Source organism: Orbicella faveolata, unplaced genomic scaffold (assembly GCF_042242905.1).
Source record: "Orbicella faveolata isolate gen_17 unplaced genomic scaffold, um_ofav_v1 contig_25, whole genome shotgun sequence".
Classification (NCBI taxonomy): Eukaryota; Metazoa; Cnidaria; class Anthozoa; order Scleractinia; family Merulinidae; genus Orbicella; species Orbicella faveolata.
Window position 1 is genome coordinate 17,227,956 of NW_028301553.1, and position 19,545 is coordinate 17,247,500.

At 38.9% G+C, this 19,545-nt stretch overlaps 1 protein-coding gene and 1 long non-coding RNA gene across 2 annotated transcripts in view; both read right to left on the reverse strand.

Annotated features, from left to right (window-relative positions):
• Nucleotides 1-10,899: 10,899 nt before the first annotated feature.
• LOC149109198 (uncharacterized) lies at nucleotides 10,900-12,537 on the reverse strand. Its single transcript, XR_016208245.1, has 2 exons — nucleotides 12,141-12,537; nucleotides 10,900-11,383 (listed from the first exon to the last, which is right to left on the reverse strand). It is a non-coding gene; the product is annotated as an uncharacterized LOC149109198 (long non-coding RNA).
• Nucleotides 12,538-17,035: 4,498 nt separating this feature from the next.
• The window catches only part of LOC110052235 (uncharacterized), a 5,216-nt gene continuing 2,706 nt past the window's right edge, over nucleotides 17,036-19,545 (reverse strand). The window contains exon 2 of the mRNA XM_020758344.2: nucleotides 17,036-18,593. Coding sequence (XP_020614003.2) covers nucleotides 17,569-18,593 — 1,025 coding nt within the window. The 3' untranslated portion in view covers nucleotides 17,036-17,568. The remainder of the gene's footprint in view (nucleotides 18,594-19,545) is intronic.

Consider the following 19,545-nt stretch of genomic DNA (forward strand, 5'->3'; position numbering starts at 1 on the left):
TCATTTTTTAATTAATTTTCTTACCATTTTGATTCACGGTCAGGAAATAAAAGCAATTTGTCGTTTACACCTCACTCCGTTTCGATATTTCATAAAAAAAAACGGACCGATCTAACAGTGTTGTCGTCATTATGAGGTCAATTTTGGTGTCTTTTCATATTCTAATTAAAAGAAAACAAAGTTTACCTTCTAATGAGGATTCATTTCCGACGGTCAGCAGGAATCGCTAATAAGCAATTTTGTTCGGAGAGCAATCAAACTCGGCCAATACAGTTGATCCCGCTGTGTTACGATAACATATTCCTTTAATAGTGAACTATCACCTCGTTTGGATCAAACTTAAATGTTCACAGCATCCAGTCGATTTATAATTTAAGAAACTTGAGAATTTTGTAAAATAATCATTCCATTCGCCCTCGTTGGCGCCTACAAAATAGGCGCTACAAGCCTCGTTAATTATTTTATTATCAACACGTATCCAGCTCAGGCTCATTAACACAATTGTTGATCATAACTGAGTTTTACATTAGGTGCGGCATGTGTCGCTGGGCTTGAAATGTTTCAGCAGAAAGCATGAAGCGGTAAGCACTAAGTTCCTTTGGAGAAATGCTGAAATCAGTAGATTTGGGAAGCTTGGAGCGCCCAGAACTACCCTGGGTACATCTCCCACTGTGGTCACATGGACTGGCACGTGAAGCGCGGGTGACATGACAGTTCTGGTCTGGTTTGAATTACATGGCTTCCGAGGGAATAAAAACTGCACCCGTGGAAAATGTTCCTAATTGGAAGTCTTGGCTGTCGTGCCGTTTATGTGACGCTATTGTTGTGTGTAATAGTGGATATTACAGCCTTGTATCGGAAAATGCTCAAAAACTTAAAATTTTCTAAAGGAACTCGACACTTTTCACTTTTCACTGTCGAGCACGACAATCCGTCCGTCAGGTCGCGTATTCTCTGTAAGAAGTGCTAAGCGAGTGTCAAAGAAGTCGCAAATTCAAACTGAGAATATTACAAAAAGAATCTTGTCCTTTAGAAAGGAGAAACTACAAATAACAATTACAATCGGACTCTTTGCATGTCTTTGGGTAGTGGCTGTAGCCCAAATTGTGTACTTCGACACAGAGTCCAGGAATTGGTTGAAATAACAACAATTTCCCGAACATCACGAGCCAGAGCTAACCGGAAGCTCAAAAATTCGCCGGGTCCGGTTGCTATGAGGTGATGTCATTTATCTGTTAGGTTGCTGTCATCACAAGACTTTTGCGGTTCTATTGTGGTTAGCGATAATTGCTTTCAGTGAAAGTAATTGTGTACAAAAGTAACCTGGTTATTTTCAGATATGATCTGGCCTCATAATTGATATTTTATAATAAATTTTCATAACGCGGGAATATTGCGCGGTCATATATAAGAAAAAAGACTTCGACTTCGAATGAACCCGTCATCGGTTGTTGAAAACGGACACAAAACGAGATGTGCCTCTGAGTTGGAAGATATGGTGTCTATCTGACGCATTTGTGTGAAATTGAGCCAGTTTCCAATCGAATCTGCCTTGAGGAGTTAAAGAAGGCGCGTGGGTTTTCTTTTCACGGGAAGGGAAACAAAGGAGCTGCCCTGACTATACATTTGGATTGGTTTTCGCTTGAACCATAAAACAGTTGTTGAAAACCAAACGAAACCGCCAGCCACGATTGATTTATACATGAATTCATTCACCCAAAAACGACGGAGAGAACCAGAAAGTGTTTTCAGGTTGCGCTGTCCGTGACCAACCTCCCAGAACATCGAATCAAGACAAGAGCTTCAAAACTCAACAAGTCAACCGCACCAAGTTAAGTCTTCCGATTAATATTTTATTTGTATCATAACTTACACCCCTTGTCATGCTTTTAGATTGAATGGGGACTAGATAGCTACTAAAATGTTAAATCACTATTTTCATTCGTGGGTTAGACCCTAAACTGAAGTCCATGGTACACCAGTTTTCTGAAAGACGAATCCAGATATATAGTAAAATCACCATGTAGCCACATATTATAAATCCGCTCTGGTTTTCCCACGCAAACGTCCTCGCAGTATTTCTGCGTTACCGAGTGCTACAGGATATTTTACAAAAACCACATAATTTTTCAGTAATGCGTGACACTATAGGAAACAAAAACAACAACAAAATCGTCATTTTTCCCTCGCTCGTTCATATCATACGAACATGTGACATATCCTTTTTCTGGTTCACCCAGGCTGAAGTCCATGTAATACAGTTGCTGAGTGCTTCGGGATATGTAACAAAATCGCCATAGTTATTTTTCCGTCATGCGTGACATTATAGGAACATGTTACATATCCCTTCTGGTTCATCCAGGCTGAAGTCCATGCAATACAGTTGCTGAGTGCTTCGAGATATGTAAACAAATCGCCACAGTTATTTTTCCGTCGTGTGTGACATTATAGACACATGTTACATATCCTTTCTGGTTCATCCAGGCTGAAGTCCATGCAATACAGTTGCTGAGTGCTTCGGGATATGTAACAAAATCGCCATAGTTATTTTTCCGTCATGCGTGACATTATAGGAACATGTTACATATCCCTTCTGGTTCATCCAGGCTGAAGTCCATGCAATACAGTTGCTGAGTGCTTCGGGATATGTAAACAAATCGCCACAGTTATTTTTCCGTCGTGTGTGACATTATAGACACATGTTACATATCCTTTCTGGTTCATCCAGGCTGAAGTCCATGCAATACAGTTGCTGAGTGCTTCGGGATATGTAACAAAATCGCCATAGTTATTTTTCCGTCGTGCATGACATTATAGGAACATGTTACATATCCTTTCTGGTTCATCCAGGCTGAAGTCCATTCAATACAGTTGCTGAGTGCTTCGGGATATGTAACAAAATCGTCATAGTTATTTTTTCCGTCGTGCATGACATTATAGGAACATGTTACATATCCTTTCTGGTTCATCCAGGCTGAAGTCCATGCAATACAGTTGCTGAGTGCTTCGGGATATGTAACAAAATCGCCATAGTTATTTTTCCGTCATGCGTGACATTATAGGAACATGTTACATATCCTTTCTGGTTCATCCAGGCTGAAGTCCATGCAATACAGTTGCTGAGCGCTTCGGGATACGTAACAAAATCGCTATAGTTATTTTTCCGTTGTGCGTGACATTATAGGAACATGTTACATATCCTTTCTGGTTCATCCAGGCTGAAGTCCATGCAATACAGTTGCTGAGTGCTTCGGGATATGTAACAAAATCGCCATAGTTATTTTTCCGTCATGCGTGACATTATAGGAACATGTTACATATCCTTTCTGGTTCATCCAGGCTGAAGTCCATGCAATACAGTTGCTGAGCGCTTCGGGATACGTAACAAAATCGCTATAGTTATTTTTCCGTTGTGCGTGACATTATAGGAACATGTTACATATCCTTTCTGGTTCATCCAGGCTGAAGTCCATTCAATACAGTTGCTGAGTGCTTCGGGATATGTAACAAAATCGCCATAGTTATTTTTCCGTCATGCGTGACATTATAGGAACATGTTACATATCCTTTCTGGTTCATCCAGGCTGAAGTCCATGCAATACAGTTGCTGAGCGCTTCGGGATACGTAACAAAATCGCCATAGTTATTTTTCCGTTGTGCGTGACATTATAGGAACATGTTACATATCCTTTCTGGTTCATCCAGGCTGAAGTCCATGCAATACAGTTGCTGAGTGCTTCGGGATATGTAACAAAATCGCCATAGTTATTTTTCCGTCGTGCATGACATTATAGGAACATGTTACATATCCTTTCTGGTTCATCCAGGCTGAAGTCCATTCAATACAGTTGCTGAGTGCTTCGGGATATGTAACAAAATCGTCATAGTTATTTTTTCCGTCGTGCATGACATTATAGGAACATGTTACATATCCTTTCTGGTTCATCCAGGCTGAAGTCCATGCAATACAGTTGCTGAGTGCTTCGGGATATGTAACAAAATCGCCATAGTTATTTTTCCGTCATGCGTGACATTATAGGAATATGTTACATATCCTTTCTGGTTCATCCAGGCTGAAGTCCATGCAATACAGTTGCTGAGCGCTTCGGGATACGTAACAAAATCGCTATAGTTATTTTTCCGTTGTGCGTGACATTATAGGAACATGTTACATATCCTTTCTGGTTCATCCAGGCTGAAGTCCATTCAATACAGTTGCTGAGTGCTTCGGGATATGTAACAAAATCGCCATAGTTATTTTTCCGTCATGCGTGACATTATAGGAACATGTTACATATCCTTTCTGGTTCATCCAGGCTGAAGTCCATGCAATACAGTTGCTGAGCGCTTCGGGATACGTAACAAAATCGCTATAGTTATTTTTCCGTTGTGCGTGACATTATAGGAACATGTTACATATCCTTTCTGGTTCATCCAGGCTGAAGTCCATGCAATACAGTTGCTGAGTGCTTCGGGATATGTAACAAAATCGCCATAGTTATTTTTCCGTCGTGCATGACATTATAGGAACATGTTACATATCCTTTCTGGTTCATCCAGGCTGAAGTCCATTCAATACAGTTGCTGAGTGCTTCGGGATATGTAACAAAATCGTCATAGTTATTTTTTCCGTCGTGCATGACATTATAGGAACATGTTACATATCCTTTCTGGTTCATCCAGGCTGAAGTCCATGCAATACAGTTGCTGAGTGCTTCGGGATATGTAACAAAATCGCCATAGTTATTTTTCCGTCATGCGTGACATTATAGGAACATGTTACATATCCTTTCTGGTTCATCCAGGCTGAAGTCCATGCAATACAGTTGCTGAGCGCTTCGGGATACGTAACAAAATCTCTATAGTTATTTTTCCGTTGTGCGTGACATTATAGGAACATGTTACATATCCTTTCTGGTTCATCCAGGCTGAAGTCCATTCAATACAGTTGCTGAGTGCTTCGGGATATGTAACAAAATCGCCATAGTTATTTTTCCGTCGTGCATGACATTATAGGAACATGTTACATATCCTTTCTGGTTCATCCAGGCTGAAGTCCATGCAATACAGTTGCTAAGTGCTTCGGGATATGTAACAAAATCGTCATAGTTATTTTTTCCGTCGTGCATGACATTATAGGAACATGTTACATATCCTTTCTGGTTCATCCAGGCTGAAGTCCATGCAATACAGTTGCTGAGTGCTTCGGGATATGTAACAAAATCGCCATAGTTATTTTTCCGTCATGCGTGACATTATAGGAACATGTTACATATCCTTTCTGGTTCATCCAGGCTGAAGTCCATGCAATACAGTTGCTGAGCGCTTCGGGATACGTAACAAAATCGCTATAGTTATTTTTCCGTTGTGCGTGACATTATAGGAACATGTTACATATCCTTTCTGGTTCATCCAGGCTGAAGTCCATTCAATACAGTTGCTGAGTGCTTCGGGATATGTAACAAAATCGCCATAGTTATTTTTCCGTCATGCGTGACATTATAGGAACATGTTACATATCCTTTCTGGTTCATCCAGGCTGAAGTCCATGCAATACAGTTGCTGAGCGCTTCGGGATACGTAACAAAATCGCTATAGTTATTTTTCCGTTGTGCGTGACATTATAGGTACATGTTACATATCCTTTCTGGTTCATCCAGGCTGAAGTCCATGCAATACAGTTGCTGAGTGCTTCGGGATATGTAACAAAATCGCCATAGTTATTTTTCCGTCATGCGTGACATTATAGGAACATGTTACATATCCTTTCTGGTTCACCCAGGCTGAAGTCCATGCAATACAGTTGCTGAGTGCTTCAGGATATGTAACAAAATCGCCATAGTTATTTTTCCGTCATGCGTGACATTATAGGAACATGTTACATATCCTTTCTGGTTCACCCAGGCTGAAGTCCATGCAATACAGTTGCTGAGCGCTTCGGGATATGTAACAAAATCGTGATAGTGATTTTTCCGTCGTGCTGTTTCCAGAATCGCTCGGCATTTTTCGTAAAGAATTGCGTCATGTACTCAAGATTTCTATCGCTCTTGAGAGCTTTGACATAATTTTTGAGATAATTTCCTGACTGCCCATAACATTAACTGATTTTCAAAGTGTCGGTGCACATGATCTTCGAATTCGAATAATAGAAAATTCAGATTATTTTTGGAATCGCTAAGCAACAAACATGTATACAGAGAATACCCTAAACAGGTTTCAATTAGGCTGAAACATCTGACACATTTCTGACTCTCGGACATTTCTGGGCTGCTGGGCATAGTCACTTCGCTTACTGAATAACAGTGATAACTGAGATTAGCGGAAACGTTTCATCTATACGTGCTCCGTAGCTTTACAAGAGTAAGAAATGTATCAAAAAGTCTAAGTTTTAAACTGGCGTTTGCGCCCCAACCTAGAAAACACACTGTTTCAACGTTATTTTTTCTTTTAATCGAAATTCTTCATGTCAGTCGCGCGATTTCCCGAATCGCCGACTAGTAAAATGTGTTGTATCTTTCTGACACGATGGAATTGTCTTACAGTAAATATAATTTCACACTTTAGGATTATGACACATTCGTGCAAAACTTGACGCGTTTTGTGGAACATGAACGATCACCGACAGGGATATGATTACACTGGAATGTTGTAAGCCACTGGATATCCCGTGGAGATGTAGGACTAAAAGTTCTACATCTCCACGGGATCCCAGGTCTGTTTTTTGGTTGCTAAGAACGTCTGGCTCGTTATGCTCGTTGGCAAAACCGCCGAAACATCCTCGCTGGGAATAAAATTCGCAATTCCATCCCTTTGTTTGGCGCTTAAGGTGTCAACACCGTCGAACGTTTTGAGAGCTTTTGTTATGGCTTTGTCTAGATGTTGATCTTTCATAAACCTTTCCGAGAGCGCGAACAAACATCAACCTCAAAATTTCCCATCTCGATCACACGTCACCAAGCGACAAGTAAATTATTCGCGACATTTCAAAGGCTCACGTTCTCTATTCTTAGAAACCAATCACCGTGTCTGTAAGATTAGAAAACCCTTGGGAGGTCGTTAGGAGCCAATCATCGCGCGGGTCACAATAGAGACATGACCGACACCGGAAACGCGTAATAAAAACCACTGGCACCCAGGCCAGGGTAGCCCAGAACTGACATTTTAACAAAAGGGAAAAAACACCACAGGGACTTTCAGTTAAGCTTCTTCATGGTCGAATAATCGCTACAAAAAGCCTTCTCTATAAAAACAGGTATACAACAAGACCTCGATTTTTTTAAGATGAACCATTTTATTTGCTCTGGTGCTGTAAATCTGTAATCATATTCGAGGTTTTTGGAAAAAGTGGATATCATAAAAAATCTGTTCCCTGGGGGAAGACTTGCGAGGGGTACTACCAGACATGAGATGGCCCTGACCCGCAAAATGGCTTTTCTGTAGGGATTACTTGCTGGCTAAGAGCTAGAAATGTGCTCGATTCTCTGTCCTCAAAGAACTATTGAAAGTAGTTGACTCTGCATTGAATAAACTTTCCCATCCCTTCCCCTTCCCCAACTGAAGGTGTGGATTACGTCTTGCCACCACGCGCACACAGAGCCCTATTGCATTTACATTTACATTTGGACTCCTGCTAAGTTACCCAGTGACATGAGTACAAGATTGCTGGGTGTAGTTTGTCATAGTTTTGGGTACAGTACAGGCATGCTTGATGGGAGACTTTGTCTGGAACCTGTTGGGAAACGACATATTTGTCCAGCTCTTCCGAAAAGGAGCAGGTATAAGTTTCCATGCAACTAGAAGATTGTTTCAGAAAAGCTAATTTTTTTTTGGTTTCTTCCTATCATGATTGTCTATAATGTTGAGTCGCCTTGTGCCTGTGTTACCCTCTATCCACCACTCTGTCTTGGTATAGTTAAAAATAAACCAGATCTACTTATCTACTATTTTTTATTGCTAGACGTTATACAAACACCTGCCTATTCAGAATGACTTTAACTGCGCTGCAGGTTTATATTAAACTGATTATGTGCCCCACGAAGATTGAAAAACAAATACAGACAAATTACAATAGTTAAGAAATACTGAATGCATCAATTCGTCTTAATGATGGCTGATAGAACTTAGTTGTCATAAGTCAAGTTTGTAATCTATGTTTCAAAATATGTTTCCTTCTTGTTATAGGTGGTGTTATAAAGAAAACATAAGAACAACATTCATTTTTCAAGTAAAAAATACTTTAAGCGTAGACTGCTTAACGACCCTGAAGTCCACACTAACCTGCTTTTCAGCCTAATAAGTCTAATGATGTTAATATCATATTGTTAATATGCTGACTTGTGTTTTCCTGAAATAACCGGCCTATATATATAAGCAGTATAAAAATGGTGTACCAAACGATGAACTCCCAGTAAGAGGATCCAACGGATCCAGTGTCTCTACGTAAATTTGTAGTTTTAATTAGTGTGCGATGTGGCGAAGAGACCAACTCTTGACTGTTCTGAACGAGTTTAATGTGCAACGTTTCGGCCGTTCGGCCTTCTGCAGGTTAAAAGTTAAAAACTAAAAAACTATTAACAGTGGTTGCGATTTACAGAAACACCGAGTTATATACAGAGCAGAAATATTAAGATTGAGGTTACGTAATACAACAAAGGTCTAAATTACAAGGTGAAAAGGATTAGACAATCAGAACCATGGGTGACATGTGAATACAAATAATAGTGAATACAAATTGTAACAACACCCTGTCGTATTTTGTAATAGGTCGTGAACCTGAGAACGAGCAGTTTTTCAAAAAGCGTGTTTAGTCTTTTCAACAAATAACGGTTAAAATTGATGACGGTGGTGATGGTGATGATGACAGTGAGGATGAGGATGATGATAATGATGGTTTTATGTGAATTGCAATGCTGTTTATCGATACTGTTATGCATTCAATAAAGAAATGTAAACTGCGATTGGGAAATGGCCTTATGTCACCAACAAGTTTAAAGAAAATACTTGGTTCACGCAGATTAGTTACTCTGAAGATGATCAATCGGTCGAAAACGTGTGGCAATAATTTTTAACAGCTTTCGACCTAGTACAGTTTTTTTCATTTGATATTTTGACGGTGAAATGTCAGCACAATATTATACATTCATCGTTGGGAGGTAAAAAGAAAAACGGGAGTGTTGCACAGCAATTTACTTTAATTCAAACCATAAATGCTATCTCTTACATACCATTACTTTTATGATAACAGGTGATCGGAAAACGTAACGATTATAGCACTTAGCACTCAAGACAAACAAGAATACATCGCAATTACAATTTTAGCCCAACTTAAGCAAATGTTTTAAAGTTCTATCTCGCCAAATAAACCCAATGCTATTACACTATTGATGTTTTAACAAAAACTACGATTTTAAAAATCGAACTTGTGCGTTAACTCAAGAATGTTCAGTGTTCTACAAAAGACATCCAGGCTCTGACCACTACAATCTTAGGAATTCATCGATATCTTTTGATGACATTGTAATGACCTCATTAAATTGTCCTTTTAGCGGCAAATAAACCGTTTTCTTTCCCGTTAGACACGTTCCTGACAACGTCAATGCTGCAAACGGTCGGTCATCGGACATTGGCTGACTAAAAATAGCTAGTGTCCGACGAAATCTCAACTATGCCACTATTTTTTTTAGCGTAAATCTTTTTACGAAGATGTCCATTACAAGGCCATTTCAATATTATGAATTTTGAATATAGAAAATGACAGTGAAATGAAATCCTTCTACTTCACAGGTTATTACAAAACACGACAGAGTGTTATTACAATTTACGACAGCTCGGATTATTAAATTTTACGACAGCATGTTATTACAATTTACGACGGGTATGTTATTACAATTCACGACACTTGTTATTACATTTTACGACAAGTATTACAATACATGACAAGTGTAGTTACAATTCACGACATGTATTACAATTCACGACATTATTACATTTCACGACAGTACATTCGCCGTATCCTTTTTCGTCTTCCCCATTTTGCCAGACCAGCTTCAAGAAAAACCGAGCTACAGAAAAATTATCTCTCCGCCTTGAGCGCATTGCGAAACACAAGGGGTTTTTTTAGAGATTCACGCGTAAATTTCACTGCGAGTTAATGGTATTAAATTTTCCAAGCTCTGATTGGCTCAGTGATCTGAGAACCCAGTTGAAGGCGTTTGTGGGCGGAGTTTGTTTGCGAAGCAAAAGATTTTTCTTAGGGCTGTTTTCTCGAATAAATTTTTTCGCTTGAAGCAGACACTTAAAAGAGTTACAACTCAAAGGGGATTTGTTTGATTGCCCTCAAATTGGGACAGTAGCTAGATTAACATATAAAAAACAAAACCGTGTCTGCGAATTGTTTATTCCGAGATATTTTTTCTCCGAGAGCAATTTTTGTACGATCACTTCATATTTTTTAAATCCTATTTCGAAAATGTTCTGTAACTTTTTACTGCAATTGAATGTGGCAAAACGCAGACACGCTTTTTTAGCGCTTTTTGTCCTGAAACCGAGGAAAAAATAAATTGGCGAAAAACAAAATTTGCTTTGACTTGTAGCTTCCAAAAGGTGATTAGGACGCTCGCATTTAGTGGCCGTGAAAAAAATCGGGAGTTCATTTTATTTTAAAATTTTTGGTATGGTTTGATAGTCAGCTCTATAAGCTTAAATTTGATATAGGGGTTTAGGTATCTACAGCTTAAACCGGACGCGCTACATCGCTTGGACGTGAGACACCCCTGAAGGTATACGGTCACCTTAATCCAAGGAAAAGACGATGTTGTATAACTGAAGTCTTTTAAAATGAACTTTTAGTGTCCACTCTGTCAACTCTAAATTGTCTTGATGCAAAAGACCTTTGGAACCTAAGCGAATATTATGTTTTTATTATAATTAATTAACACTAACAAACGAAGACATATTTGTTTAATATTGCTCGATAGTTAAATTCAAGGAGGTCTGTAGCTTAAAGCAATTTTATATATAGTATTTGCTCGCGACAATTTTTATTGAATGTTTCAACAAGTCGCTGACCTACCCTAGGAGCAGCAAACATAAGAGATCAATATCACACTAAAAAAATTAAAATGCGAGTAATATACTGAATGGATTGTTGCTATATATGCCATCTTATTTGTTTCCTAGCAACCCGGTAATGCCAAAATAGACATTTCCTCAAGCATTTTGATTACCAAGTAAATCCCAATTAACTTTAAATTTAATTATGATAGCACAAACCTTAAATAACTAGTATTGATATAAGTTTCCATTACTTAGGAGCTGACTGTTGTTCATGATGGCTAATCCTACATCTTCATTTCACGAGTTTCTCGTTTTAGATCAAAGAAGTCTAGAAACGAAAGTGACAGATGGTACTTGGTCACAGTATATCAATAAGTAATAATATATAGTAATTCTAGCTATTCTCACATTTTTATTGATTGGTACTTATGATTGATTAGAGGACAGACATCAGCATAGACGACGTCTTTATTTAATGAAACAAATACATTCCATGTTGTCCTTTGTTTGTTCAGTTACATATCACAGATGACGTCAAAATGTGGCTAGAACAGAAAGGTTGTACACGAGCCGTTTATTAGGCGAGTGTGTCACTGATGTTCTTACCACATTTTGACGTCGTCTGTGATATATATTACTGAACAGACGCACGGCAACATAATCTCAGCTAAATAAAATGTCTTTCCCTTGAAGGAAGATGTTGATCTTTTTAAGGCGTATCAGGGTGAGTATTAGCTGAGGTTATTCTTGGTACATGCTGAGTGCAAGGTTAAAGCTCTGTAGCAACCCAGGTAATGAGTGGATTTTTTTGCAGTTATATTGTACGTTTTAATTCGAATGCACTATAAGAAGCAGACTACTTGAGAAGTATTCTTTGCAGAACTCCAACCGTGGCACCAAATATCCTGCTGATCCTGTTATAACAAAACACTTTTCTTTCTCCTTGTTTTAATAGATATCCCGTTTATCGTTTAATTTTCTTTAAAGCAGAAACTGCGCTTACTGTACTCAGCTTATAAATACGGTACACTGTCTTTTTGTCAAGTGCATAGTAAGAATTCGATTTTGAATTAACTAAAACTCACAATTTTTCGTATCTCCCACGTTGGCTAATGTAACACACCTTCTGCGACTGAAAGTGTAAAGAAACTTGTTTGCGTCTCTTGATGACAAGTTTTGTTGCTGCAAACGACATCGCTGTAGTGCTCAATCTGCACTGCAGTTGTATTATTACCACCTTGGCCACCTTCCTCCTGCGTGAAGTTATCAGGCTCACTTTCTTTAACGAGATCGATAATAGTGGGCATCTCAAGTTGCCCTGACTGCAGCTGTTTGTCAAGAACATTCGTCTCCGCCAAAACATTAACTTCTCCTTGCATGTCAGTGAGAGGCAGAAGCACCTCCAGACAACATGAAATGGACCAACGAGGATTCTTGCGCCATTCCTTGAAGTACTGGTAAAAGTGCACTACATACTGAACTGTGAGTGGACAAGAAATCAAGAATAGTTTTCAATGAAAGAACATCACCCAATGGAAGTAAAATGATATTTAAGACAAAATACATTTTTTGAAGATTAAGGAACTACTTTTGAAGATTAACTAAAATTTTAACCACCAAGCCAAGGAGAAATCAATTTCAAGCCGCACTTTCTGAGAACTAGCCTGAAATGTCGTATCTATGGTGGCTCATTAGAGCCATAAAGTTTTCCGATATTTTTCCTAACTTATTTGTGTTTTTATTCTATTCCTTCCTATTTTCTTTTTATTTTCTTGCCTTTTATTTTTTTTAAGTTTGGTTTTAATTTTATTTTTTCTTATTTTCTTCTTTGTTTCTTATTTTTTATTTATTTTATTTAAAAAAATTTAAAACATTATGTTTTCTTTTATTATTCTTATTTTCCTTCTTTTTTATTACGTTTTATTGTTTTAAGTTTATTTTTGTGTGTGTGTCTGGAGAAAAAAAAAAAAGAAAATTTGGAGGTAGCCCATGGTGGCCATAGGCCCAGAGAGGCCATAGCCCAATAGGCATTTCGACACCAGATATCCCATAATTCATTCACAGTAACTTGCAATTGCGTGATAAAATCGAAAATGGCCGTGAGAATCAGAATTAGTGAGTGGCAAGGAGATCAGGGTTTGCGGGAAGATTTGACACGGTATGTGGCTCAGAATTAGCACTGTAAGGAGATTCTCGATTTTGTCAACATCAACTATCCCATGTATGCATGGAGCCCTCATACTCTCACTCTCACTCATCGACTGCAATATTTCGGTATCAAGGTTACAGATTATAGCATGGATGTTGACGATGTACGCGAAGCTGATGGGAAGGAAGTGGATGGTCGCGGTAGTCTACCCGGCTACAGATCCTCCGCAAAAATAAAACATTATGAGATTCATGGCCACATTCATTTAAAACTGTTTTGAATCAGTAGTTTCAAATCTTACATTCTCAGACTTATGACTTTTTGAATGAAACATTTTGATGGGTATGCTGCCCCCTTAAGCTAGCAGTTCCTTACATGAAGGCAAAGTATCCCTGTGCAAGTCAAACACTATCTTTCCACGCGGTATTTTTTATATCATGTCATGTGACCAAGGACGGCAGTTATTTTTCAGGTAGCGCCAATTGTCCCTTTTTATTGCAAAAGTAAAACGTTACTGTGGCTGCGTAACTTTTAGAATTACACACAGGTCGGTTCAACAAATATCATCTGCTGTTTTCAATCTACAATAGTGTGCTTGTCAGGGTTCAAATGTATTGCTTCTCCTTAACGGCTTGTTTATTTCTTGTCTTAATTGTGTCTGTAAGAGAGACCAAAAAGTTCCCAAGTTAGTGGCTTTAATACTCCGCAAATTGTAAATTTGTAAGAAAAGAAACCAGGAAAATGCTCAAATATTGCTGCAGACGCCGTGGCACCTAATGAAAGTGCAAATTAATTTAATTAGTCTTTGAGGAGACTCATTCATATCGGCCAAGTAGCGCTGTCTATCTTCAATACTTTTCGTTGAAATGCTTCTCAGCCATCAATATCGTTGTGTGTTAATTTTGAATTGTTTTATTGTTAACAACAAAGGTGGCAACAGAAAAAGAAAGTGGTATTTCCTGACTATCTGATAATAAAACTAGTTCTTGTTCATTGGTAAGAATTTGCATTTTTAGTAAAACAACATCGTTTCTCTTCCGTTTCTTCATCACTACATCAGATATTTAACTTTCTTTCAATTATCTCCAAAAAACAAGGACATCTTCCGTATGTTTTTGAGAAAACAAGGGTTTCATATTACATGCCCTTACGAGGAAAACAAAAGTATCAAGTTGCAAAGCTGGTGTGAAGAGCTAAATTATCACGTTTGCTGCTTCAGCGTGTTATTGAATTTAAAATGAACGAAAATCAACGTAAAACACCAGTAGTAATTAATTTGTACGTAATTTTTGGACCTTGCATGAAAATACAATCTTGAAACATACACACTACAAAGGGGAAAAGCCGTAGCAGACTACCAAGGTAGACACAAGCCGGAAGTGAACCGAGCTGGGGTGAGTACTTATGGGACTACTGTACCAGAGCTATCAATTGCGTTCTGCACTATCTGAGATTGTCTCACTAGTTTAACATTTGGTAGATTATCTGATTGTGCATTGTATTGGTTTATAATTATCCTTTGACCTTATACAGTGGTTTAATTATTTTAATGGAAACCAATATTAATACATTGATATCCAGTACAAGAGATATATATTTCTTTAAATTTATAGTAAGATTGCATCCGCCCACACAGGTAGAATAAAGATTGTGCGACAATCGTAAGGAGGCTACTGAGAATGTTAACCCTTGCCAACATCATTGGCATTTTCAACAAGATTTCTCGTGCTAAAGATAAACCCTTAGTGTAATCATTTTGTTATTTAGCTTTGAAAAGGGCATCGTTTTTAAATTGTTTGGTCCAGATTCTAAATCTTTGTAACCTCTCTATGGTAGGGAAGTATTTGGGAAATTTCTTTTTATCTTGGGTTTACCAGGTTGTAGTAAAACCTGGAGCAGCAGAACATTTATAATATCTTCAAGCCTCTTTAGTCTTTAGTTGTATTCTTAATATTGAGCAGTGCATACTGTACTAAACCGTTTGTATAATAGTATTCCGACGTTTTGGATTTAAGTCCGGTGTTCCGCCGTTCCACCGTGCAACCATTCGATAATTTAGTACTGTAACCGGTATACTGTGGTTTTGTCGATCGCGGCTTCGCCTAAAAACTCAGGATAGCTTGGGTTAAAAGGCTGTACAGAAACTAGAGAACTCGCCAGTGTCCGTATTTAGTAGCACTGTGATTTAAGCCGTACGTCACATATATACGCTTTCTTTCTCTGTGGTCGTTTAGGTTTTCCAGCTCCTTCTCTTACGGCAAGTCCTTGTGGGTTGACCTCGGTCATCACTTCTGGGCACGTTCAAGCCATAAACCTCACGATTTTTTTCTTTCTTTCTTTCTTTCTTTCCTTCCTTCTTTCTTTCTTTCTTTCTTTCTTTCTTTCTTTCTTTCTTTCTTTCTTTCTTTCTTTCTTTCTTTCTCTCTTTCTTTCTTTCTGGGATAGCTAATGTTGACAAAATCGAGAATCTCCTTACAGGGCAAATTCTGAGCCCCATACCGTGTCAAACCGTCCCGCAGAACCTGATCTTCTTGCAACTCGCTATTTCTGATTCTCGCGGCCATTGTCGTTTTTATCACGCAATTGTAAGTTACCGTCAATGAATTATGAGATATCTAATGTCGAAATGCCTATTGGGCCCACTGTTGAATTCGGTCAATACGGTACTCCCAGAAAAATTTGGTGGAGGTGTGTGGCCCGCTTCGATTCCAAAACCCTTACCCTATTTATGACCAAAATCTGCGATTTTCCCCACCCAATTTATGACCTGACCAAAAATTCGACACCCTGTTTATGACAGTTGCGGCTGACAAAACTACCCTAAGCATAATTATTGAAGGGCATTTGCTTATGGTCTTATCGATAATGATGAAAAAGTAGCTTCTTTTAGATAACATACCCAATTCAAGACTAGAGTACAAAAACCACACCCTATTTAAGACCAAAATGGCCAAAATCGATACCCTATTTATGAAAAACTGAAAACGGCTGAAAAAACCGTACCCTTTGGAGCCGCGCATACTTACATAGCCCATATAACGGAATACCCCTCTCCCAGGGGGTGTTTTACTAAGTTTTAGAACACACTTTTAATGTGAAAGCAATATCTTGTTTCCAAGTTTCAGTGGTTTTAAATATTGAAAATAGGAAGGTAAACCTTGCCACGTTTTCTTTGAAAGAAACAGTTCATGTTTCATACATGGACACCGTGTCAGGGTGTTAATTCCAGGCAAATAAAGATACAGTATATGATTCTCAGAAGTAACGTTCGGTCAAAAACACGCTTGCTCGTCACAATTTATGTTCATTTACCATCGTTTACCCGTCGTTTAAAAGCTCATGGAAAAAGCCAGTGATATTCTACTTTCTGAGAATAGATACTACACGACCATGTAAAGTCCAACCACCTTGAACGAAAAGATTTCGTGAACGAGAAACCCTCTTAAACATGCATTTCCGTGCAATCTCGACAACAAAAACAATGCACTTAGCTCTACAATGACATAACGAGACCGCTCTGTCGAAAATATATACGCTTAGGAATTGGTCTCTGAAAAATGGAAAAAGAGCAAACAGACGCCGAAAGGACTGGTAGTCAGCGTACAATTGACAGCAGAATGAGATCGCCAAAAAACTCGGGAGTTAAAACCAAAAAACTGGTTAAGACTTGATGAACTTAATTTCTTACTGCTGCCTAAGTGCCCAAGTGTCATGCGAGTTTCAAAAACGTTTCATTACACTTGTGATAGTAAATCCAAATAAAAACAGGTCCTCATTTACACCTAACATCAACTGTAGAACAAGGTTTATTTTAACTTCTTACCAGCAGCTAAACCGATCACCAAAGTATTTGCTCCAAGCACTAATGCCTTAAACATGGCCGTGTCTGTGTACCGATCTGTCGAGTCTGGAAGATTCTCAGCGGGTATTCTGCTCACGGCTCCGATGCCCAAGTTGACGATAGTAACAGACAGTGAAACTACCATCAATCGGTTCTCGACTACGTCTTGTATGGGACTGATAAAGGCAAATAGCATTCCGTACATCCCAGCGATTACCCATGCCAGACCAATGTAGGACCTGCTCTCTTGCCCCACTAGAATGAGACCCGATGTGAGGATTAGTTTTCGACACATTTCAACCAATTCCCAAAACCACGAACGAGGTTTGTAGTTTTCAAAAAGGAAACGTAATCCTGCGATCATTTCCGCGTTAGCGTTTGGTTTCTGCGATTTCTTGTCGCGTCCTGTAGCCATTATCATTCTTCGCTCTCTCCAAAGGGCAATGAATGAAGCGGCTGGAAGGATAATAATGTAGGCGGTAGAGATGTATCCCAAGATAAGTAAGTTGTCGTACTGTGGACCTTAGCATCGTACGCTGTAATCTGCTTTCAGGTATTTGAAACAAAGTTCCTCTTTCTCATCGCGGCAAAGTTTCCGACAAGCAAATGGGAGGACATTGGCTGTTTTGGTACAGGTGCTGAGATACGTAACGTACAAAATGAAAAACAGATTCCTGTACACAAACTCTTTGGTCTGGGAGAGTCTACTGGACTTTTCTTCCTCGCCAATGTCGCTTTTTCTTAAGATGATGACTTTACGCACTCCGTACGCGGCGCCTGAAACACCAATGACAAGAGCATTTATGGCCATCATTGCAAACATGCTGCCAAACGCATTCACTCGAAATCCCGAAATTAAGCAGTCAATAGGTGCTATCTGAAGTACATTCATTTGGAGTATTTCGGAATATTGGGCGATAACTTCCATGGAATCTGGCCACTTAATGTAGGAGAACGCTTCCAACAAACCGTAAGTGACCTGATAAAATCCAATAACAATCTTAAGTTTAGAAAAGAACATGTCTATTAGAGTGCGCCCTTTGTCCTTTTTAACTTTTCTTTTGCTCGCTGACCACGCCAAGCCTACCACAATAATCATTAAAATGGCCACGACGATGGATAACTGTCCCAGTATCCACCTCTTTGATGGACATTTTTTGCAGGTTTGTAATTGCTTATAATGTCCTTTACTGCAAACAGCACAGAGTGGACCTTCGTAACCAATGTCGCAGGGAGAATCCAGTTCACCTCCGCAAGATTCCTCTCTTGGACACTTGTATGGCGTTGGTATAGGATGAGGGAATTGCACATCATCAACACCTAGTGTTGGTAAGGTTGCCAAAAGATTTGTTATAAATTCTTTGTATCGATCTTTGTGCGTCGTATTACGCCATTCCCACCAGTAACCAGACTTTAAAGACGCAAAATCATCTTGGCATTTCAGTCCACCTAAGCCACATTTTTCACATTTGTCGAACATATGTGTTCGATAAAATCCTGCCAAACATTTGCAACCACGATATCCAGCAAAGAAATCAGTATCTGTTCCTGTGAGAGAGTCAAGACGAGCCATAAGAGGTTCAGGGAAGAAAACCGCATGTTTTAGTAAATAAAAAGGCTTGAACGTGTTTTGTTCTCTCATAAAGCACGCCAGGAAGTGAGTAGAGCAACACAAAAGTGTAGAGTATCGAAGCACGATTCTTGACGTCACTTCCTTGCTTTATAACAGACCAACGAAAGGTCATACGATCAAGCCTTTTCTATTTGTTTTATATTGAAGCTGTTCATCTGTGGTGAGAATGACTTCAAACGAGTATTACTCAAGTGGTTCCGTATTAAATAAAAATAAATAAAAGACTTTATTTACCCTGAAAGGCCAATCAGTGATCACTGGATCACTGGTATTAACTGGCGATCAGCATTTACATATAAAATACAGCTATTCATAAAATTGTACTTAAAAAAAAAAACAAGAAGATATATATACTAAACATTTACATTAAAAGTTACAACCATTCTGGAGATTATGTAAAAACAAGCATTTAAAAAGAAGAGCAACAACAACAAACAAACAAGCAAAAAATTGAACCATTATGTCGTTACGGATCAGTGCACTGGACTACATCAGCAAAATCTTTTGCGTTGTGTTTTAAAACCATGCTAGAGGACGTGGATGCAACACTACAACTCAAGATGAGCCCGGGAATCCACTACATAAATTATCCTTCAAACGGGACATTCTTAAACTGACGTACCCGTACATGAAATAGATACCACACGAGTTAACAGCAAACTACAATTTTATATTGATTGCAGGAGCTATAATCGGGGACGGAGACCGTAAGTCTCGGGATCCGCGCGCACCTATGATATGGGACAATTTTTCTATTTTTAGAACAAATCGCGTCATCCTGACGTCATATATCCGCGCGGATCCACGCACGTGTCAGGGGTTCTCGCGTGGATGTTGTCACGTTGCATGATCAAATGGCGAGAGTTG